The sequence below is a fragment of the Magnolia sinica genome, chromosome 19 (assembly GCF_029962835.1).
Source record: "Magnolia sinica isolate HGM2019 chromosome 19, MsV1, whole genome shotgun sequence".
In the NCBI taxonomy this organism is placed as follows: domain Eukaryota; kingdom Viridiplantae; phylum Streptophyta; class Magnoliopsida; order Magnoliales; family Magnoliaceae; genus Magnolia; species Magnolia sinica.
The window spans coordinates 27,370,031-27,392,225 of record NC_080591.1 but is presented as its reverse complement, the minus strand read 5'-3'; the positions used below and the strand labels follow the sequence as shown (position 1 = coordinate 27,392,225).

Genomic DNA, 22,195 nt, shown 5'->3' with positions numbered 1-22,195 from the left:
CACTTGTAGAGATTAAGGAGATCTTATGCCTGCTTCAAGAACTCAACTGGACTTAGAGTCCCATCTTCATCCAATTGAAGGGTGTAACCATGAAAATCAAACTGAACTTCCTTTGATATAGTTTTTAAGAGATGAAAGGTGTATGAATTAGAATGGATTCCATCACCAAACCATGCCTAGGGGACAAAGTAAACAATAGAATTAAACTATTTACCAACCAATCAATAGATATATGAAAGTTAGGAAGGGTACTGACATCCAACCATGCCCAGGAGACGATGGTGAACAACAGGGCTTCCTGACGTTATAATTATAAACAGAAAAGGAACATGCTCAAAGCTATCGTAGACCCATTGTAATTTTAGTCACAACAGCCCATTAAAAACTAAAAACATTCCCTTAGTTAAACCAAAATCAACATCACTTCAGTCTAAACAAAAGGCACAAGCAAAAAGTCTCCCATTACGCTACAAGCTTCACCTCTTAGCCCTAGCTAAGGGGTTTAGCCACTCATAATCATGATTAAACTAAAGTCTCTTAAAAATCATAAACTGAAATTAAAAAAATAAAGGGAAGAAAAGAACTCTACAGATGGTTGGCTTTGAATTCGCTTCCACAGCTGCACTCCACGTCCCCGATGCTGGCCCACCGAAAGAGATCCCTTCTCCGCAGCCTCTCTCTCTCTCTTATATAGACACCATAAGGCTGTGGCTGGGAGTGCGTAAGAGGTTACGCACTCCCTGTTGGGGTGGAAGACCAACTGACCTCTTTTCGCAGTCCAAATCGCAGCAGGAATAGACCTCTTACGTTGATTTTTTGGTGGGGCCCATTCTTGAGTTCAGATAGGAGATCCACTCCATTCACTAGTTTCTCCTCAAAATTTCAGTTGGAATAGGGTACTCTTGGACGTTCTATGCTGCGGCCCACGGAACTTATATAGCCACCATCCTTCCTCTGTTTGGATAATCGAAATTTTATCTCCATGGTTTCTTGAAATTATCCACTTAGGCTGAGGTGAGAGGGTCCTTGGGCTTCTATTGGACTGTCTGGATCGGACTAATTAATTCAGAGGGTGGCCCACAAGAACGTCCGCACATCCCTTCCGCGAAACAGAGTGTACGTAGCCGATGCTGTATGGATGGTGGCCCACTGATTGATGGGGAAAGAGAAATCCATTACGTCCATTATATTCTCCTCAAAAAACTGTTGGGAATGGACGGTTTTGAAGCTGTTTTGGTGTGGCCTACAGAACTTTTCTTTCTACCGTTCGTTCCGTGTTTGAACGGTTGAAAACCGATCAAGTTGTCCTCTTTAAATTCGTCACCTAGGTGATGATAAAATGGACCTTGGGATTCTAATGGATAGTCCAGATTCATCATATGAGCCATGATGGTGGCCCACAGGGCCCCAACCGCAGGTCCCTGTGTGGACGCTGCAGCCATGAAAACGAAAGATCCGTTTTGAGGAAGGAGTGCTCGGTCAATGGCCTGCTGACCGTGCTCCTTGGCGCGGTACATGGCGGGTGCTCATGTGCTGTGCACATGCACTCACATCGGTAGGCCCCACCTTGATGCTTTTGAGAGATCCATTTTATTCATCTGCCTTGCCACCCCCTTTAAGGGGTTGAGACTAAACTTGAAACATACCAAGTATCAAGTGGGCCTCAAATCAGATATTTGGTGGGCTGATCTAATCATTGGACCACTTTCACAGGGATCTGAGGCTTGAAATTCGTCATGTATGGTTAATATATGGTTTTCAGGTCCTGCATGAAGTTTCGAGCCGAATGGATGGTGACAATCCTACGATCTTGCATTTTGGACATCTTTCAGGCCACTTAAGCTTCAGTTTCTCGGTTTTCTCATATTTCTGGCATGTATATCTATCGATCTCGGTTTCCTGGGGTTGGTCCCATGCTTCGGTGAATTCTGAGCATTAAATCTTAGCTTTTAGCACCCTTTTTCGGTCCAAGCTCGCAAATGTACCTTGCATTACAAACATGATTAAATCGGACCGTTAAATAGTATCATGCTCATAAAATCCAGTAATAACTGAGGTCTAATATGCAATATTTGACCCTCAACACCCCTCCACCATTAGTTCTCTATTTGCTTTACATGTAGCTTCATCTATCTTTATGGTAAATATAGAGTTGTACATTAAGCTGAATCTCGGCTCGGCTCATTCTCATGATTACCTTAGCTTGAGCTTGGCTTGGCTCGTCTAAGCTCAACCTTTAAGCTTAAAATGGTGGCTTAGCTCAACTTAATTGTTCCACCTGAGCAAGTTGGGTTTGGGTCAAGCTTTGCCCACCGAAAACCCAATTCATTAATTTATAAAAATCCTAAAATAGTTTAGAAATCAAAACTTCAAATATCAATTTTGGAACTTGAAAATTTTCTATTTTTAAACAATTACATAAATTGAAATAGAAATTAGCCATAAATGGATTAGAAGTATACCTTATGAGTTGAGAGAAAGAGGGTGAGTTCCTAGTCGGGTAGACCCAAAATGGGTTGAGCTGAGTTGATCGGTCATGTTAGGTTGACGGCCGACGGGTTGAGAAATGGAACAAATGCCAATGGGGGGGGGGGAGAGCAGTTGGGCCACTCGGGTGAGTGTGGTGGGCGGGATGGGATAAGGCTGGTGAAACTGATAGGCAGACTAGTGAAAATGAAAGATAGGGACAGATGGGTTTAAATTTAAGATTATGATTAATAATAATAATAATATTATTATTATATATAATTTTTAAAGTTATACTTGAGCTGACCAAGCTTAGACTCAAGTTTGAGCTTCGAGCTTCAAGCTAAGTCAAGCCGAACTCCACTTTACTCAAACTCGACTCATTTTCAAACAATTTGAGTAATGTAAGGCTTGGCTCACCTCTAGTCGCCTTTCAAGCTAGGTCAAATCAAGCTAGATCGAGCCATGCCGAGAGAGGTTTTTGAGCTACCTCAGCCTGTGTATATCTCTAATGGTAATAATCTCTCTCTCTCTCTCTCTCTCTCTCTCTCTCTCGTGTTGTCATATGTCTTTAATCTGACTAAGATAAAAGGTCTGTCAATGCGATCGAAAGACCACTCAATGCCATCGAGAAAATTCAGAAAAATCCATGTTGCTCATTGTATAGTTTTAAAGTTACGTACTACTCAATGCCATCAAAAGGTGGCTTCGATGTCATCAAATGGTCTTCGATGGCTATCGATGCCATTGAAAGTCCCATCGACGGTGTGCGCAGAATTGCATAACTGAGTAATTTGTTTGTAATTTTGGTTGTGATAGTATATATATCAGGTGTAATCAGGATTATGATATTTTAAGTGGATGTTAAAACCTTCTTAAGGTGTTCTAGAGCAAAGCCAGGGCTTTGAAAAATGATTTTGGGGTTGTTGGGATCGGTAAGTCCATCAATCTCTTATAATATCGCTTTATAGTGGATTGCTTGTGGCTTTGTAGCATGTTTTTTTCCCGCAAGCATTTTTCACGTAAAATTTTCGTGTTCTCTGCATGTTTTGTTTACGTTTAATTTTATCTTGTTTGATTAAATTCTGATTTCCTTTTGTGCGATCTCCAATAAGTGATATCAGAGCTAACATTGGGGTTTTAAGTTATAATCTGAAACATGTCTGTGAAGGGATCTAATATGAAGTAATAAACGAAGAAATTCACCTGTAGAAACAACTTTAAAGTATGAAAGGTTAAGATGTGAGGCTTTTTAGTTTAACAAGGATTGTAACACGCTCTCCTTAGTAAGGTGAAGTGTCTTACATTTATGAGTAATGAAGAGTGTGATGAACTTAATGAGAGAGCTACAACCTCGATACAATTGTGTCTAGAGGACAACATTCTCTACAATATCCTAGATTAAAAAAAAACCACTGTAATGATATGGACGAAACTAGATAGTTTGTACATGAAAAAATCAATGGGCAGTCGTCTGTATTTAAAGAAATAGTTCTATAATCTTAAGATGATGAACACATGACCACTTTCAGCGAATTGTTGTATTAACTGACAAATGTAGAGGTTAAGATCGAAGATGAAGATCAAGCCTTAATTCTTTTAAATTCTCTTCCATCATCTTTTAAGAATCTAGTAAATACGTTGATCCATGGTAGGGATATCATCGATGTTGAGATTGTTGTCTTATCCCTTCATGAGATGTATTGAGAAAGAAAAACAATGGCGATGTTACCTCTACATATGCTTTGCCAGGGGAAGAAATTCTGAACAGGAGAAGGAGAATTCTTAGTCTAAACCCAAATCGAAAGTGAAAGGAAAGATGAAGTGTTGTAATTGTGGAATGACAAGGCACATGAAGAAGGATTGTCGAAATCAAAAGGTACAGAAGAAAAGTTTGATAATATGCCAAAGGAAGCCAACACAGTGGAATCCAATAAGAAAATCGGTGGTGGTGATGTTCTGACCACATCCAAATCCAAGTACCTCAACGACGAGTGGATTTTGGATACGGGGACCTCATACTACATGACTTTTTTGAAAGATTGGTTCATCAGTTACAATATGTGTGATGGTAGACATGTGTTTATAGGCAATGACATTACCTGTAAGGTTGTTAGTGTTGGTTCAGTGCGCATCAAGATATTTGATGAGGTGAAGCATACCCTAATAGAGGTGAGACACATTTTAGACCTTAGGAAGAACCTGATCTTTCTTGTGGCATTAGAGGCACTTGTGTGTAAATTAATCGAGCTTGATCATGCCCTTAAAGTTTCTAAAGGGGCGCTCGTAGTAATGAAAGCGTAGATGAATAATAACATTTACAAGTTGATTAGGAATACCGTATCGGGTAGATGTATAATTTCTGTAATGGAGTCCACATCAACTCGTTTATAACATATGCATCTAGGCCACATGAGCGAGCATGGTATGAAGTTTTAAAACTAGAAATGATGTTTGTAAGAGTGTACTAGATTATGTACATTCAGATGTATGGGCCCATCGCCCGTTGTTTCTATTAGTCATCATTTACTGTCTCATTCATAGATGACTACTCTAGAAAGGTATGAGTTTATTTTCTGAAAAATAAATCTGATGTATTCGACACATTCAAAATGTGGAAGGCAATGGTTAAGAACTAACTAGGCAGAAACTGAAGGTTCTAAAGACAAACTATGAAGGTGAATTCACTTTAAAAGAATTCAACTAGTTTTGTAAATATGATGGTATTATAAGGCACAATACAATCAAGTACACACTTGAACAGAATGTTGTAGCTGAGCAAATGAATCAAACTCTCTTGGAGGAAGCATGAAGCATGTTGAGTAATATTGGATTTGGTAATGAGTTATGGGCTAAGGCCGTTAACATGACTTGTTACCTGATAAATCAATCCCCGTATATACCGATAGATTATAAGATTCCAAAAGAAGTATGGAGTGGTCATGATGTCAACTACTCACATTTGTGGATTTTTTTGTTGTCACGCCCCAAACTCGGAAACCGGGCTCACAAAATTCTCGATCGCCGAATCTTGCGCCAACAGCCTCCGTAGTACCCCATTTTCGGCTCCCGGCACCCACACACTAGGTTCCAATCCTGGGATTCTAAAAGGAGGATTTCTAATTTGATTTTGATTCGTAATGAGCATAACCATAAGCACAACCCACAAACAATAACCAAGAAACCATCACAAAATCCACTATGATAAAAAAAACTTTAAGATACAATAAGGACAGTGCGTAAAAAGGAAATACAATATCGATAATTAAAATGCTCCAGAAGTTGGTTGTAAGCTCCAAGCTTAGTGATGCTGCTGCGTCCTAGCGTCATCTACACGCAATGGTCGTACATAAGCTTATAAAAAGCTTAAAGGGTCGTAAAAGTGTGTGCATATGGTAGAAATGTAAGTTTACAATATCAGAGTAATGCGGAAACATCGGTAAGTCTATAAATGTCATTAGCTGTACCAAGGCTATGCGATGCAAGGCATGAGTGTTATCGGCCATATCAAGACCATGCGATGCAAGGAGTGAATGATGTCGGCCATACTAAGGCCCTGCGATACAATATGTAACTCAAGCACACCAGTCCTCATCTAAATCCATATGTCAATGCAGCATATTGTCAGAACATCAAATATCAGTATAGTTCTTACTTTGGATAATCACCGGGGTATGGTTCACTTGAGCTTTTGATATACTTCAATGTTGGGTTCAATCCCTAATATTATCTAGTAAAATAGATGGACGGATTAGATAAAATACATAAATCATGGTGGGCCCCACAGAGTTTACTCAATACACTTAGCCCGCTGAGTTACTCAATCCGCAGTCTCCTTCCCTACAGTTTTTCTGATTAAAGAAAGAAGAAGAAAAGAAAAAACTGTACAATAATTGGAGTGCAATAATAAAAAAATTAATACAAGAAAAACTACATAGACAAGACGGCCAACCAAACAAACAAGCCACGATCATTAAATCCGTGCTGCAGCAAAAAACAGAGGAAGCTTACATCCTGTGATAGGCACTTATCAATGAGAAGGTGCCATATTGTAACAGAGTCATTTTTATCACGTGGCCTAGAAACTACTATATATATAGCCCAAAGTTTCATTGTTATGACATCCCTTACGAAACAATCATCTCCAGTTTCACTTCTTCAATTATCCTTCTTTCTTAGTTAGAACAGTGAAACTTATTTTGTGGACATGACGGATAAGGAAAAGCTCTTCTTCTTTTATATCATCGCCCTTCTTCTCTTAGCTGGTCAGAAAGAGAACTTCTCTATTTTATAAAATTTAGTTTTTTATTTTTTATTTTTTCTAATTTCTTTATTATAGGGATTGGAGTGAAGGGTTCTCATCATCATGGCCACCACCACCGTCCTCGAATTCTTCAAGTGCAGAAACTGTTTGTCTTTGGAGACTCGTATGTTGATGCTGGGAATAGAAATAAGTCGGAGGCTGAGTCATGGAAGAAGCCGTATGGGATCACCTTCCCTGGAACGCCGACCGGCCGGTTCTCTGATGGCCGAGTGTTGTCGGATTTTGTAGGTGGGTTTTTCTACCCACTCTCTCTCAAACACACACCAAACATGATTATGAGCTCTCTCTCTCTCTCTCTCTCTCTCTCTCTCTCTCTCTCTCTCTCTCTTCTATGGTCCGCGCCCGTCTGTAAAGCCCTTCTTCCATTATCCTTTCCATTTTTTAGTTTGTCATGTTTGTCTGATTGTGTCAGAGTTTTTTCCTACCTGTCGGGATTCTTCATCTTCATATCATGTTAGGGTACGTAACAGGCGCTACTAATCCTGCGGACTACAAAAGTGAATTCTTAGCCTACTGTCTTGGCCAAATGAATCAGTCGTAAGACCTACTTCAGGAAGCCTGCCCCTCAATTTATCAGCAATGGACATTTCCACCTTTAAAGAAAAAGATGATCCGAGCCATTCAAAACAATTCAATGATTTTATTTGTCTGCATATTGAAGACGTTTGCTAATTCCACACACGCCTCTACACATTCACGCGACAGGTGCATGTGTCAAAGTGCAACACACTTGTAGGATCTGAACTTACCATCAGGTGAATTACACTGTTTAGATCTTCCATCAAAATCAGGCCATTCCACACCTCAAGTGGGCCAATGCATACCAAAAGACATGAATAGCATATGAAAACAAAGGAATTACTAGAAATTTTTAACTGTGGTGGCCCCTATGATAAGTGAAATTGCCTGATTTTTTACTAACAATCTGCATTATTTTCAACCTTGTGGATGGTCCAGATCTCACAGACTGTTTCAAGCCCTGCGTGCAGATGTGTATGGCCCTCTACACGTTCTTGGAATCAGCAGAGCTCTAGATTGAATGGCCAGGACTGTTTCTATGGCTGTCAATGGGTACTCGTATCCGAGGAACCCGACCCACCTAAAACAGGTCCGGGTCTGATTTTAGCTACTGGTTTTCAAACCTGTTCCCATTTGGGCCAACGGATCATACCCGTTTAGCTAGCAAACTGAGTGGGTATCGGGCACCCGACGGGTTCCCAATTAAATACTCATACGCTACTATATTATAACAAAATAAATCACATTGTATTGAGATAGTGACAAATAACTGAGGTTTTGAAAAGCTGGTCATCTTTTCACTGAAAATTCTTTAAACGATATTATCGTGATAATATCGTGAGATTTCAAATTTTGCATTAGTTTTAAATTTCTTGTAATTTTATCACGAAATTTCCATGATTTTATAAAACAAATATCTAAAAGTTTGCATAAATTCATGTTTAGCTAAATTTCTTTTTTTTTTTTTTTCACCAATATTTTTCTTATATTAAGGTATGAAAAAAATATCTGAAAATCTCCCCATAAGTTCCCATGCCGAGAAATTCTGAGAATGAGATTTGTCATTATGCTGCATGTGAAGCTTCACCGTATGTGCATACGCACACATATCCCTGCTCCACCGTGTACTTGCAGGTAACCTCGATACACATGTCATCAATATGTAATTATTTTTTTTTGTTTTTTGTTTTTAAAAAGAGAGTCATGCCCCTATATTTTTGTTAATACTACAAACTAACCTTTCAGGTGGGCTCCACAAAAACATCGGGCCTCACCTATCATATCGCCTAATGAACAAAGATAAAAAGGTAAAAGGGCTATAGCCTCCCTGAAGAAACAATGCTTCAAACTGGCCTCTCCTACCAGCTAAAAGACATATCCCTGCTCCACCGCTGCTCGGGATTCATTCGTAGTCTTATCTAGACGCTGCTACCATGATTGGAGATTACTTCACAGTAGGTTTTTATAAACCCCAACAGGCTAGTAGGCTATTACTCTCAAGCAACCAGATCTTTATTTTTCTGAAAGATATCCCTACAACTTAAAGTGGAAACAAAAGGAACCAATTACTAACATCACACCACACTTACCAAGGAGCCCAATCCTCAACCCGGTATACAACAATCTCTATATTCAAACCAACCACCCTCGAGCCATAATGCGCAAGTCCAATGACCAATCCACTGCTTCAAGCTTCCCACCCAAAACAACCATCTGAATTGTCTAAATTATGCTAGACATGTTGGGTATTTTAAAATTACATAAAATATTTTTGGTGTGTGTGTCCATAAAATGAAAAGTTTTCTTTTATTTTCTCTTGAAATTTTTTATTTAAAACTTTTATTGCAGAAGTTATTTTGTAGTATTTGTAAAGGGTTTGTCATAAAAATGAAACATGGAAAGTTGGTTTGATATAGGCATTTCGCTATCAAGACCAAGGTTCAAAATTCCACCCGAACCGTTTGCATTGTTCACGTCTTGATACGGACACGCATGTGCATGCATGTGGTGTAAGAAGGCACCCCTCCACATTGCACATCAGCCCAATGGGCATAAGGAGCTGAAAATTTTTAGTTTGCTGATTTGACAACTAGGTGACATTTGACAATGCCTATGTAAGTGGGTTGGAAAGATGACCGTGGTTTTTGAATTATAAAAAATTACAATAATGTAGAGTAAAACTCGCATCATTATTGGTTTTCTTTGATATGGATTGACGTGGCATAATTTCATGATCTCTACCATGATGTTTGTGTTATATCCACACCGTCCAACCATCTTATGTGATCCTTTCATATAATAAGACAAAAAGTGAAGCAGATACAACTTTAAAATGAGCCACATGACAGGTAGCAGTAGGGATTGGATGTCTACCTTTGAAAACTTCCAGAGGTCCTCAAAAGTGTTGGATCTTAATTTCATATTTGTTGGGACATGTCTTGAAATGATATTGCAAAATATATAAACAACATGGATAAAACAAATGAGCAAAATTACATCTAAATGTATTTAACAGTAGAAACTTCCCATGTTGGTAGTGAAAATGGAAGAGGGTACTGCACAAGGACAATATTCTATTTTATTTTTAAATAAGGTAGTTATGGTAATTATTACTTTTTTTTACCACCTTTCCACTATATTACTATGATTTGATATGATCCAAACACGCCCTGAGTGAAGTAACTGTTACTTGGCATTTATGTGTTAATCATAGGTAAATACAGTTTGAATGGTAAAGAGATGCATTAAATGGTAAAAATAAAAAATATATTTTAACCATTGTGACCCCATTTATAAGTGAAATTGTCTGATTTTTCATGAACAGTCTGCATTGTTTCCAACCTCGTGGACAGCTCAGATCTCACACACTGTTTCATATTTTTACATGCCCAGCGTGTAGATGTTTTTGGCTCTCTACGTTTTCTTGGAATCAGCAAACCTCTAGATTGAAAGGCCAGGATTGTTTGCAGGGCTGTCAATGGGTACTCGTACCCGAGGAAGCGGACCCAGCTGGAACCGGTCCGGATCTGATTTTAGGTCCTGGTTTCTAACCCTGTTGGCCAATGGTTTATACCCCTTCAGAAAACCGGGTTGGTATTGAGCTCAGACGGGTACCCAATTAATACTATATACAATACTATATTATAATGAGATAAATCACATTTAATCCATAAATCACATTGTATAGAGATAGTGGCAGATATCGCTGAGATTTTAAAAATCTCATGACCTTTTCATCGTAAATTCATTAAACGAGACCTTCATGATAATATTGTGAGATTTCAAAATTCTCATCACTTTTATATTTCTCACAATTTTATCATGAAATCAGGATTTTATGAAATAAATATATAAAAGTTTGCATAAATTCATTTTTACCTAAATAAAAAATAAAAAATCACCGGGATTTTCCTGATATCATGGCAAGAAAAACGTCAAAAATCTGAAAATCTCTCTGCAGAAGTTCTCGCGCCAAGAAATTGATGAGAATGAGATTTTCCAATATGAAAAATGCATAACTTCACCATATATTTTGTGTCATCAATATGTAGCTGATAAAAACTATCTGAATCGTTTAAATTTTGTTGCATATGCTAGATATGCTGAGTATTTCAAAATAAGAAATTATTTTTTGGTGTGGGTCAAAATTAAAATGAAAAGTTTTCTTTTAATTTTATTTTATTTTTCCAAAACTTTTATTTCGAAAGTTATCTTTTTAATATTTGCAAAGGGTATTTGTACCAAAAATGAAATATGGAAAGTTGGTTTTATGTGATCATTTTCCTATCCACTCATTTTACACTTTATACATCGTCATGATAAGTATGTAGGGTTTGATGTACTTTGCACATCCCCGCTCGTGAGCATGAGGGCTGCTGATTTGACAACTCTGGTGGCAGCTGACTGTGCCTATGTAGCGGGTTGAAGACATAACCATTGAGTACAAAGTAACTGTAATTTAACATTTGTATGTTAATAACACAGTTTAAACAGTCAAGAAATACATTGAATGGTTGAGGGGTGTCATAAAGATGCTTATTTAGACACAAGATCCAACCCAAATGTCTTCTGGATATTTATATATAAGTCACTGTATAAAGGTAGGTTTCACCATAAGTACTAACACAAATCTCTATGGAATTGTGTTTTTCAGAAATTCACTTTTTCGTGCCATAGGTTTTCATTATTTCTTCCATTACATCTCTAATACCACCATGAGCATTCATTATTTTTTATTGTATGCCCGTGACTGCAAATATAGAATAGAATCTAATCTTGTTGTCAGATTCCTTGCAAAGGCATTCGGGAATGATCACCAACACTGTTCATTATATGCAAGTTGCCAGTATCTTAGATAAGTAGACTAGAATTTAATCTGTAGCGAAGGAAAATGCTGTCATAAGAAAAGCAACTTTGTAACCTATCTCGGAATTGCTTTCCTTTTATTCACCATAATTTATCATTGGGCCTAAAAATAAAGCTCATCCACACGGTTTAGATGAGTCACATTAAGGAAAATAGTTTGGAGGGCGAGCGTACACTGTTTCCAATCATGTGGACCATCTCAGTCATGGATGACTCTAATATGGGGTGACATAAGTCAAAGTCTAACAAGGCCTTGGGCCTAACATGGGGTGACACACTTGGTGGTGAGGTAAATTTCACATAAGCATCACAGTGAGGCCCACTCAAGCCCCCAATCATTTGCTTGCACTGCGGACCTAATTGGGCACTAGACAAATCTAACAAAATATGGTGGAATGATAATATATACTTCTCATTAATGAGATATTAATTAGGTAGTTATATCTATATATATATTTCTTTTTTTATTAAATGGTGGAAGCATACCACATGCAATTTGTCAAATCCAAAAGAAAATATTATCCACATATTAACGTTAAGCGAAAACCAAAGGCATTTTTATCATCATCTTCCATTCGAGGGTTATTGCCAATTCATAAGGATTTTTGCATTGTGATTCACCCACAGTGAGGCCCATTGAGTGAAGAGTTCATATAATCTTCCAAAAGTTTTTATCAATTTCTTTCTATTTTCCTCAGCCCATACGATCTCCTCTCCTTACAATTTCCACCTTCCTTCCAATAAGTGTCCATGGGCTAAAGTACACATCTAGATACATGCATACATAAGTATTTGATAATCTAGATCACCTACATTACAGGCCTCACTATTATGAATGATTCATAAAACATAAATCACGTTGGTCAAACAATCATAACCATTCAATTGATTATCAAAACATGCATGGTCATGAACAATTTGATGTCTTAAATCGAGTTAGATATTGGGTATATCAATGCCATCAATAGTCTATTCGATGTCACCTTTGATGGCATCAAACAGTTCTCGATCCCATCGATGTTTTCTAGATTATTTTTTTTTTTTTCAGTAGGTCACTAGACTAACTGGGCATCTTTTCAATGCCAACAATAATTTTCAAAAAATCGCATTTTGTCTTTCGACAGTTGAGGTATTAGTTCGATGCTATTGATGAGTATTCGATGCCATCGAAGGATAGTTTTGATGCCATATATGAGTATTCGATGCCATCAACAGATTATGTGTAGATTTTTCGCAGAGCTGCGAGTATGCGGAATTTGTTTTTGATTTCGTTTGGAATTTTTTCCAAGGCTATATATATGGGTGTAAATGAGATTAAAAGGTATTCCAAGGGTTTCTAAATCGTCATAGGGTTTCAAAGGGTGTAATAAGAGTGAGATTAGAGGTTGTTTGAATCGGGTAAGCTCTTTCTCTTTGTAATTTCTACTTTCATAGTGATCATTTGTCGTTTTGTACCGCGGTTTTTTTCCGAAAAGATTTTTCTACATTAAATCGTTGTATTCTCTTTGTGTTTGCATAATACTATTAGATTGTTATCCTAGATTCATATTTGTGTGTATCCTCAGTCCCCCAACACAAAGTGCTCATGGTCCAAATTCAATAGGCAATTATGAAAATCATCTAGATGGTGGAATTTCGATCTATTTTCAACAAATAATCCACACTTCTCATTTTTCATACTTCGTTTCTCTTAGGGCTCGTATAGTTTTCCAATTACAATAATGTTAATTAGTTGAAAATGGATAATGATTACTTACCTCATAATTGTGTGACGACATTATTTATATTTGACTGCAATAATTAATTACGTTACACCAATGTTTGTCATATAGGGGCATGACCGTAAAAATGGACCTTTTGATATGGATAAATGCAATGATCACAATTTTCTTTACATGTGTATTTGACTTCCCTTTTTTATTGTAACTCTTTCTTAACCAGACACCTAGAAAAAATAATAATTGCTCATTTACTTTAAATTACTCTAAGAATTGAAAAACCAAATATACCCTTCATTTTAGGGGATTTTTTCTCCACATGGCGTTTACATATGTAAAGATCTAGACATGTATTTTTTTTATTTTTCTTTTTTGTTGTGTTGACTTGCATGTACAAATGTTTCCCTACCTCTCCATTTACAAATGTAAATCAATGTTGTCAAAATCATCATCGTATCACAAATCTTAGTTGGGGTTGAATCGTATCGAATCGCAAATCATATCATATATCATAAGATTTTTAATGATTTTCTTAAAAATATGAAAAAATATATAAATAAATTAGAAAAAAAAAAAACAAAAAAAAACTTATCAATCATCCTTTTACCAAAATATGCACCAAGTGATACCTTGTCATAATAGTATTAAAGAATTCTTGTCTTCCTTTTTTTGTCTTTCAAGAAATTATCCTTGAAAAACATACAAGGATACTTTAAGAATTTATGTTCTTGTTATCTTTCTTAAATGTAGAATGGCATTGAAAAATTGGCATTTGATTATGTAGACCAATAAAAAAATATATTTTGATTTCTAACCATCATTCTATGATATATAAGTCAACATGATCAGAACCATTCATAAAAACATATATAATTTAATTACTTATAAATAATAAAATAAAATAAAATACATTTTTTTAAAAATCGTTTCTTTCTTTTTTTAAAAAAAAAGTTTTTTCCTAAATGATTACTAAAGCCTAACCAATTTAAAATCATTACACCAAGTGAAGCTGATAATAGAAGAAAACCAGTATAATTTAAATCGTAAACTGAAATTTATAAAAATTAATTAATTTTTATTAAATCATAAGATTTAAATCATAAACTCGTAGGATTCATATAAAATTGGAATTCAAAAGTGGGATTCATATTATTTTTCTTTAGATTTGACTCAAATCCTAAATCGTAGGATTTTGACAACATTGATGTAAATGACCCAAAAATTTTCACACCTCCCGTGTAAGTGTTTACATATGCAAAGTACTCTCTTTGGCATTAACACCTCAACATGGACCATCTTTTTACCAAACAACCACTTCTTAGATCTTGATATCATCCGATGATAGTGGTTGTAATCCGACAGCTCACATGAATTCTCGCATGAAAGCTCCGTGCGGCCTTGTGCGCAGGAGACCGGGACTCTATATATATATATATATATATATATATATATATATATATATATATATATATATATATATATATATATATATATATATATGTATATATATCTATATCTCGTTCATTCCTTAAACCACTAATCTGATGGTTAGGTTCATTCTCTTTTAGAGACAGCTAATGAAAGGTTGGATAGTCCACGTCAGCAATTAGACCTCTCTGGTATACTCAATATGCACCGTCCATTTTCTGAACTATTGCTCCAATGGTTGGGCTCATCCTATCAAAGTGATTTGAGAGAAATGGTCAATTAAAGGTGCACCCCACATGATGGATGGACCAGATGAATTCTTAGACATCTTTAGTACATTCAATGTGGACCATATCCATTTCCTAAATGTAAGATCATCCAATCAATATGATTTGAGAGGGATGATCAATCAAAGGTGGGCATCATGACATGATGGATAGTCTGGATCAATGCTTATACTTCTCTTGCATACTCAATGTGAAAAGTCTTTTTCCCAAGCCACTAAATTGGATGCTTAGGATCATCGGATCAAAGTGATTTAAAATGGATGGCAATTGGAGGTGGACCATATGTGTTGTCCAATCAAAATTGATACTTAAACCTTTTTATTATACTCAACATAGACAATCCACTTCCCAAATCACTTGTCTAATGCTTAGGACCATCTCATCAAATTAATATAAGTGGTTTGGGTAGTCAAAGGTGGGCTGCACATGATAGATAGTCTAGATCAATGCCTAGACCATCTAGTTACTCAACGTGGACTTTCTATTTTCCAAACCACTAATCAGATGATTAGAATCATTGGATCAAAGTTATTTAAGAAAGATGGTAATTAAAGGCGGGCCCAAGATAATTAATGGCCAGTCCATATCAATACTTAGACCACTCTAATTTCCAATCATTAATACAATGGTAACATTCATCTGATCTATGTGATTTAACTCGTGTTTTGATGCGGTGGAGCCCTTCTACAATGATTTGGATCCATGTGATGTCACATGTTTGTTCATGTGGACGGATAGTTGGTCCATCACGTGAGTAATTTTCACAGGTTAGGTGATATTCACACATTTTACACCTGTTTTCAGTGCAAACAAACATAGGAAAGCGGCTTACATGTGTAAATTGGACCCAAATCATAATCGTAGTGAACTACAAGCATATGTAAATGGATTCTGTCAGTGAGAAATGACCGAGTACTCTCAGACACAGTTAGTTATAGTTCTCCTGGTTGCATGAGTCATCTAATTGATAAATTTGAACTCTCAATGTGTTACACCGTACATTAATTTCATGGGCTATCAATCTAAAAATAACATAAGTCAGACAATTCAAAGCATGCCATCAACGACCTATAAAATGATTTCCTATATCACCTAAGAAAAGAACATCCAGTAATTGGAACCATCTCTTTGTTGGGGCTCAACGTGCATGGCTTGTGATGCCAAATAAATCACCTCAAATCAGACCATATACAAAACGTTCCTCCATCTCTTGACAAATCAATGGATACAGAAAATAATGCCAACTCAAATGGATCGGATAATATGATCATCAGTATAACTTTTGCTGGATAGGCGTCCTTTGAATGTGTGTTAGACCTAATGGACAGTTCAGATTGATCAATCATGCGAAGTGCTCCGATTTTTCATGTTTAATATTTTTTCCACTTCTTGGATATCTCCTAAATTCTAGCTTCAATGCGGTTTCTGCAGCTGCCTTTATAGGAATACAATCTCCTATACCGTACAGAAGGAGGAATATCGGCCCAAAACAATACGGCATGAATTTCGCTTATGGTGGAACTGGTGTCTTCGATACGTTGTATCCCTACCCAAACATGACCACCCAAATCGATATGTTTCAGCAGCTGATCAAACAAGGGGTGTATACAAAGAGAGATCTCCAATGCTCCTTGGCGCTCCTATCTGTAGTCGGTAATGACTACACCACGTATCAAGCCAAAAACGGCTCCACAGCAGTAAGTAGTGTCTCGGTTCACTAAAGTGAGTTGTTAATGAAGTTTAATCTATTCAGTTTAAGGTTTTTATAATGACATAGAGGAAGGATGTGTGGTTGAGCACCATCTTCCTCTGGGGGGATAACTGCTCCAATTCCACGGAATTTCTCTGAACTCCTCATAAAGAAACCTCAAATCCATGAGGAAAAGAAAATAGAAATAATTCTAAAATATTCTAAATAATTTTATTAATGATGAAAAATGAGCTTACTACTCTTTAAATAAGACTATAAACCCTAGGGAGAAGTTTTAGAATCATACTATAACTAAAACTCCTAAAAATTGTTACTTAGTATAAATAGTAAACTTACTATTTATAGACAGTCGTAATTCCTACTACTGTGCATGGTTTTCGGCCAAAAATAGTACGTGTCCTATTTGGCTGAACCATGATGTTCCCCTAACTATTCTAAGCACTTTCCATGTTGGGTGCAACTCCTAATTAAAGCCCAATGGATGAAGAGTTATATTCAAACTAAAACTTACTATAAATAGTAAAAATGAAATTAAAATACGGATCTGGCTGTCAATCTGATGTTATTTCGCAAAATCAGCATGTGTAACCTGACATAGAGGGGTTGGGTAGCTAAACTAGCACGTCCTACCCCAAAATCATATATGGTACGTCCGATAGCTCATTTTGGTTTGAGAGATACGTCCATTTTAAGTTTTGACGGTCCGGATCGCTTTTGTCATCGACCGGGCCTTTTTTTATCCATCTTTGCCATGAAAGTGTCTGCGACCCACTCTACATCATAGAAGTGGGCAGCCATCCTTTTCGTAATCCAAGTTGGAAAACACCTGTGTTTAATTTAGTATCGATAATTATAAAGATGCCCAAAAATAAGAAATGGAAACAAAAAATTTGGAAAAGGAAATTTTCGTGTTTAATACCATATAGGAGCTTGGAAAATGGGAGAGAATGGCACTTTCTTTCAAGTTATTTTCCAAGAAAGAATTAGGTGAGAAATAAAAGTGAGGGAAGAGTAGGAAACGCGGTTTCAAGACTTTTTCCATGGAAACACATTCTGAAAAATGCTTTCCACCAAAAAGGGAATTTCCAATCGGAGGAAAATGTCATTTTCTTAGAATAATTTCTCACCTTAATAATCTCCAAGTTCCCAAATAGGGAAAAAATAAAAATAAAAAATCCCCGAAATAAAAGAGTTATTCGTTTGCATGTATACATCACGTACTTACATGTGGGGCCTCTGGATGAGCTGTTAAGATCTTATACTTGTCAACCATGTGTTTCCATGGGAACTTGTGGAAATGTCAATTGCAATTAACAACATAGTTAAAAAACCCAAATGTCGGATTCAAGTTGAGTTGACTCACTCGGATGAGCTCTTTCTTTACTTTTTTTTTCTCCTACTTTAAAAAAAAAAATAAAATAAAATATTTAAATGTTAATATTTTCAACCATTCATGTTTCTATCAAGTATTAGTGAGATCTTAAATAGTTGAGGCTGCATGGGTGAGTTGGGACCCTTTTTTCTTTTCGTTTCTTTTTTTCTTTCAAGGTTTTAAACGTTGATTATCATTCCACTCTGAACACATTTCACATCTTATTTCTAATCTCTTCTCTTTCATCCAATGTGGTAACAGGAGATACAAGTCTTCATCACATCTTTAATTAGTCAGCTTGCATTAGATATAAAACGCATTACCGATCTTGGCATAAAAAAGATCGCAGTAACAGGTCTCCAGCCCATCGGATGCCTACCGCAGAACACCAAGGCTTCATCCTACCAACAATGCAATGACTTGTTCAATCAGGTTGCAAATATACACAACCTCTTGTTGAAGAATGCTGTGGAAGAGTTGAACAAAAATGGCAATAAATCAACTGTCGTGATTTTCGATCTCTACAAAGCATTCAACTCCACACTTCAGAGCACTGGAAAACAAGGTGATCATTCGTATGATGAATTAGAGGCAAAACCATGTTTTGTTTTTTGATTTTAGGTTTTGGGAGATCTAATTAGTTGGGTTTCGCTGATTTCTACAACCTATCTTTTGATACACATGCCTCGTTTCTACTTCGACAATCAAAATAGTAAAAAAAAAAAAAAAAAAAAAGTAATACTATTTCATGTGAAATTCACATGCAATGGGTTGGAGGTGGAATTGAACCTAAGGTCTCGGTTTGGCATTTTACTTTAATTCAATAAGAGATTTTTTAATAAGAGCTATTTCAACAAGGGTTTTTTATTTTTTATTTTTTTGTTTTATCTCTTGTTTTAAATAAGCTCATTTGGAAAGTGACTTTTTCATTTAAAAATACTTTTTAAAAAAAGAAAAAAGAAAAAAAAGAAGAAGCTCTTATTTGAAATAAGGATATTTGATAAAACTTTGAAATAAGAGTGTTTTTAATGGTAGTCGACGTCATATTTTTATTTTTTTAAAAGATTACAACAACTCTATTATAAGAACAATCCATATGGTTATTTTGGTGTATCTCACTATACGTGAAGCATGCCCTGAATGACAAAAGAATGGAAGGCTACAATCTCATATTTTAAGACATTTGGGCCATCTATTATGTCATACATTAGATGTAGATCATCCATCATATGGAGCTCACCTTTGATGTGGACTGTCCAACGTGTGAGCTAAACCTCAAAGTGTGTCCATCATGCAAGGATAGTCTAGGATGTGGACCATTCATCATTAAGGGCCCACTTTGATGTAGGTTATCCATCATCTGGGGCCTACCATCAATGTCAATTGTCCTTTCCGTGGGGCCCCTTAATGTCAACTATCCATCCTCCATCACGTGGAGTCCACATTTGATGTGTCCATATTGTGGGGCCTACCTTTGAAGTGGATTGTCCATCATGTGAAGCCAACTTTTGATATCTATCATTTATTGTATGGGGTGCATCTTCTATGTGGATCATCCATCATGTGGCCCACTTTGAATATGGGTCATCCATCATACCAAACCTTGGATGTGGACTGCCCATTAGATTAGGCCTATTTGATGTGCACTGTCTATTACAAGGGACCACACTTTGATGTGGGTCATCCATCTCGTGAAGCCAACTTCATCTATTATGTGGGCCCACCTTGATGTAGACCATCATTGTGTGGGGCCCTACCTTCAATATGGGTCGTTCATCATGTAGGCCTACCTTTGATATCAATCAACCAACATATGGGCCCACCTTCAATGACGATCATCCATCATGTGGGTCTCACCTTTGATGTGGACCATCCATCAGGTACGGCCTGCTTAATGTGAATCATCTATCATGTGGGCCACACTTTGACGAGAATCATCCATTATGTGGGGCTTACATTTGATGTGCCTGTGCATTATGTGTGCTCACCTTTGATGTGGACCATTTATGATTTGGGCCCCCATCTTCAATATTAGTGGTTCATCATGTAGGCCTACCTTGGAGAGATTGTAAAGAGAAGAAAAGATGGTAAGATAGGAATTACTTAAGATGTTTAAAGACAAACTAGTTTTTTCAGGAAAAAAAAAAAAAAGGTAAAAAATGTTGATTAAGTCAAATAAACTCTTTTTCAAAAAGTAACTCCTCCCTTATAAAAACGGAGCTTATTTGCTACTTTCTAAACAAATAAGCCCCGTGACTGACTTTTACCAAAGAGTCTAAAAGTTTATTTATTTATTTTTTTTAGAAATAAGCCAATAAATTTTTATTTGTAAAGATGCAAACACCCTTTACATTATAGGCTAGACTCTTTGTTAGTTTTTCACCATTTTAAAAAACGGTGGTGACTTATCCTTTTCACACATGACACTGATGCACAATTATCGTAGCCATCTAAATTGTGGGTCCCTAAGGAAGCAAGTGCATAAAGGAAAGAGAAGAGATCAAAGAGGAGACATCACCTACCTGGATAATCCTTGAATACACAGGATTGAAATAACTCTGAAAACAACAACAAGAACCACAAAAATGTGTTTTACAGCATAGTTGCGCTCTAGAAATATGAAACATCCTCGAAAATAGGAAAACTTTTTAAAAATAATTATTAGTTGAGGATGTTAAAACCGACTGAAACTCATAAACTACTTTTCGGTAACCCGGATAAGGGCTTGAACATAAGACTGGAGTCTTAAAACCATAAAAGTTGAGTCATTGATTGGGATGGTCTGGATTGATGTATAACTAAGCCAAGTGTATATGCTTGAACATTTTTGAATGGCCCAAAACTAACTCGGGATTCTAGCCCAACAATATTATAACGTACATGATTTTTCTTTCCCTTATACAGGAAGGTGGAAGTTTGAGAATCCGATGAAGCCTTGCTGCGCAGGAGTGAGCAGTGCATTCTCGTGTGCAAGTGTAGATGAAAATGGTACCAAAATGTATACAGTGTGTGAAAGCCCAGAGTCTGCTTTCTTTTGGGATGATGTCCACCCTACACAGATGGGCTGGGATGCTATCTCATCATATTTGAAAAACACTCTCTACAATTTCTCATCCTAAAACTTCATGGGCTTGGTCTGTTTCCCATTAGTTTTTCCAATTGGCTCAGTTTGCATGTTGTGATGTAAGTGCAAATTTTGGAGCACATGAAAATAAGGGAAACTTGTTTAACATATTTTATATTTTGTTACTATTTTTTAACTAGTAAGCTGGGATCAAACCTCCTGATTGAATTACTTCGTGAACTTTCCTGCCATGTGTGGCCCACTTAATGAGGCCATGATGGGCTGAGATGACTTTTGTCCGTGTCACCTTTAAGCACTTGGCGGACTCCATCTGCAGCACAGCTTGGATGATCTCCACTTGCAGGTGTCACCGGATTAGCATAATTCTATAAAATAAATTATTATTTTTTTTAAAAAAGGTATGAGTAGAAAAATACAAAAGAGAAATGAACAGTTAGTCCATCTTCCCTAGCTAGTAAATAGGTACAAGGAATGCTGGTACATATATGACTTGGTTTCTATGATGTAAAAGAAAACTCAATCTTATAAATAAATGTGAGAGTTAGCATGAGTTATTAGTAATCCGGCGCAATGTGCACGCTCATCTAGACCCTTCATGTGTAGACCCTAAGCCCCCACACACTGTTCACGACTGCAAGTGCAGGGCTACGATGTAGTAATAACTCAGTAAGACCAAGGTCGAATTCACAGGGATTTAACTTGTACATATTCTAAAATAAATTAGAATTATAAGTAGAATAAGAATATAAACTAAAATCTGGAATAAGAGAGATTAATTGTAAATAAATTATCAATAGGAAAAGGAACACTAGAGCACTAAGGATCCACTTGTAGCTATTAAGATGCTACCTTACTTGATCCAACAAACACAACTGGAATCGAAGTCATATCCTATTTATTTGAATGATAGAGCAGTTAAA

At 36.6% G+C, this 22,195-nt stretch overlaps 1 protein-coding gene across 1 annotated transcript; it reads left to right on the top strand.

Moving 5' to 3' along the window:
- Nucleotides 1-6,583: 6,583 nt before the first annotated feature.
- LOC131235380 (GDSL esterase/lipase At5g03610-like) lies at nucleotides 6,584-21,453 on the top strand. The gene is made up of 5 exons (XM_058232545.1): nucleotides 6,584-6,731; nucleotides 6,806-7,018; nucleotides 16,539-16,804; nucleotides 18,452-18,755; nucleotides 21,095-21,453. Exons 1-5 carry the CDS (start codon nucleotides 6,674-6,676, stop codon nucleotides 21,307-21,309), a joined length of 1,056 nt encoding a protein of 351 aa, XP_058088528.1. The 5' UTR covers nucleotides 6,584-6,673; the 3' UTR covers nucleotides 21,310-21,453.
- The last annotated feature ends 742 nt before the right edge of the window (nucleotides 21,454-22,195 follow it).

Coding starts and splice junctions, on each gene's coding strand:
- LOC131235380 (XM_058232545.1), top strand. CDS start 6,674: ATGACGGATAAGGAAAAGCTCTTCTTCTTTTATATCATCGCCCTTCTT. Junction 7,019..16,538: donor AGTGTTGTCGGATTTTGTAG/GTGGGTTTTTCT, acceptor CGGTTTCTGCAG/CTGCCTTTATAGGAATACAA. Junction 16,805..18,451: donor CCAAAAACGGCTCCACAGCA/GTAAGTAGTGTC, acceptor ATGTGGTAACAG/GAGATACAAGTCTTCATCAC.